The sequence below is a fragment of the Cyprinodon variegatus genome, unplaced genomic scaffold (genome assembly GCF_000732505.1).
Source record: "Cyprinodon variegatus isolate N-32 unplaced genomic scaffold, C_variegatus-1.0 Scaffold63, whole genome shotgun sequence".
Taxonomy (NCBI): Eukaryota; Metazoa; Chordata; class Actinopteri; order Cyprinodontiformes; family Cyprinodontidae; genus Cyprinodon; species Cyprinodon variegatus.
This window is the reverse complement of record NW_015150516.1, coordinates 1,754,143-1,755,847: the sequence shown is the minus strand read 5'-3', so window position 1 is coordinate 1,755,847 and position 1,705 is coordinate 1,754,143. Positions and strand designations below refer to the sequence as shown.

General features: G+C 35.2%; 1 protein-coding gene across 1 annotated transcript in view; it reads left to right on the top strand.

Annotated features, from left to right (window-relative positions):
• LOC107082809 (four and a half LIM domains protein 2-like) overlaps positions 1-1,705 on the top strand; it is a 13,322-nt gene that overhangs the window by 5,661 nt on the left and 5,956 nt on the right. The window contains exon 2 of the mRNA XM_015371676.1: positions 1,004-1,193. Within this exon, the coding sequence (XP_015227162.1) occupies positions 1,038-1,193 (156 nt within the window). The 5' untranslated portion in view covers positions 1,004-1,037. The remainder of the gene's footprint in view (positions 1-1,003; positions 1,194-1,705) is intronic.

Below are 1,705 nucleotides of genomic sequence, written 5' to 3'. Positions count from 1 at the left end.
GAAAGCAAAGAGAACAAAAATTTAGATGCTGAACTAGCAAATACTGAAGAATTCAAGAACAGAAATAGAATGAAGTAAAAGATTAAAAGTGGTTGCTTTGTCCTCCAGCAGCCTAAGTCTATAGCAGCATAACTACAGAGACAGCTTAGGATAACCTGGGCCACTCCAACTCTAAAACGGAAACTTTTAAGCCTAGTCTTAACTAACTGGTTAGTGCAAACCTTGGTTGTTCTTTTTCTAACATTATAAAGTTATGAAAGTAACACAAGCTGTTATTCCAGAAGCAAATACTGTAGTGACTGTGTTTCAATGAAAGAATATGGAGTAAAAGATTTTTGAAGGATGTCGGAGAATGTACTGTAAATTAAGCGAATACCATTGTTTTTAAGCATTAGGGCAGCACAATGGGTATGACAGATTAGAATGGTCAAAACAGAACAAACAATATCTAAACAGTGTTTAAACAGAGCCTCTGTGGTTTTTATATGTGTAATAGAGGTAGTCAAGCTGTGTAAATTATACTGAGTTATTATGAGAAAGTAACATGTTTAAAGACCAGATAAATAGTAGCAAATCAATGTATTTACACATAAGATGCCTGGTATTCTTGTAGCTGTTATCTCCAAACAGGCGTTTTGGTTAATTAAGTATAAATGACCTGTAACTTCACAAAGGGATTCTCAAGTCACATTCAACATAAAGCCTGAGAACTTCATTGTGGAGTAAAAACTAATATTTAAGTCACTTCACTTCCGTTTATAAAGTAGAATATACCCCAAAGTTTGCGGCATTCCACTGCCTAATTTGTCAAATGTAGTAGTTCATTAAATGCCCGTTAAGGACAACCTCATGATCTTGAGACTGTTCTGTTCTGTTCTGCCTCACAATTTCCTCTGGAACATGACAAAACTCAATCTAATTTCGTAGTCATGGCCATTAATTGTTCTGTAAAGTTATTTAATTACTGTTGCTTCATTTGAGCTAATCTAGTCTTATTTTGCAGAGAAGAAGACTTTTGTGAGGACATCTGAAGCATAATGTCTGAGCGCTATGACTGCACAGAATGCAAGGACTCCTTGTACGGGCAGAAGTACATCCTTAAGGAGGAAAGTCCCTACTGCATCAAGTGCTATGAAGAGCTCTTCTCCAGCAACTGTGAAATGTGCCAGAAGCTTATTAGCTGCACCGCCAAGGTGGTACTTCCATGTTTTTTGAATTTATTATCCATTCTAGCCCCTTTATCTCAAATTTATCCTAAAACTTTAGCATTTGTCTGTTGAAAGCAAACAGCAAGTTGACATTTGGTCATAAATGCCGAATTTTTGCTTCTGTGAATTTATTTCTAACGAAAAAACTTCACTAGTTGAGGTTCAGTTTCAAACAAGGACGTTTCAAGATTTTTGTCTCAATTTATATATCAGTGCTAAAGCTTTCAGGTTTTCAACATTCCTGTGACTTAAATGACTCCCTAAGCTTTTGAATGTATCTTTTCTACTTCCCTGTTGCAGCAAGGAGTGTTGCATTATATGTATAAGCTTCTACATTGTGGCAAAGGAAACCAACATGCAACTTTTTTTTCTTCTATAAGAATGCTATACACTGGAAAAAATGGAAATCTGGATAAGTAATTTTTTTTTTAAATAAGTGCATTTGTTCTTGAATTGAGTTTGAGGTAAAAGAGACATTTTGCCAATGGAAAAAGACA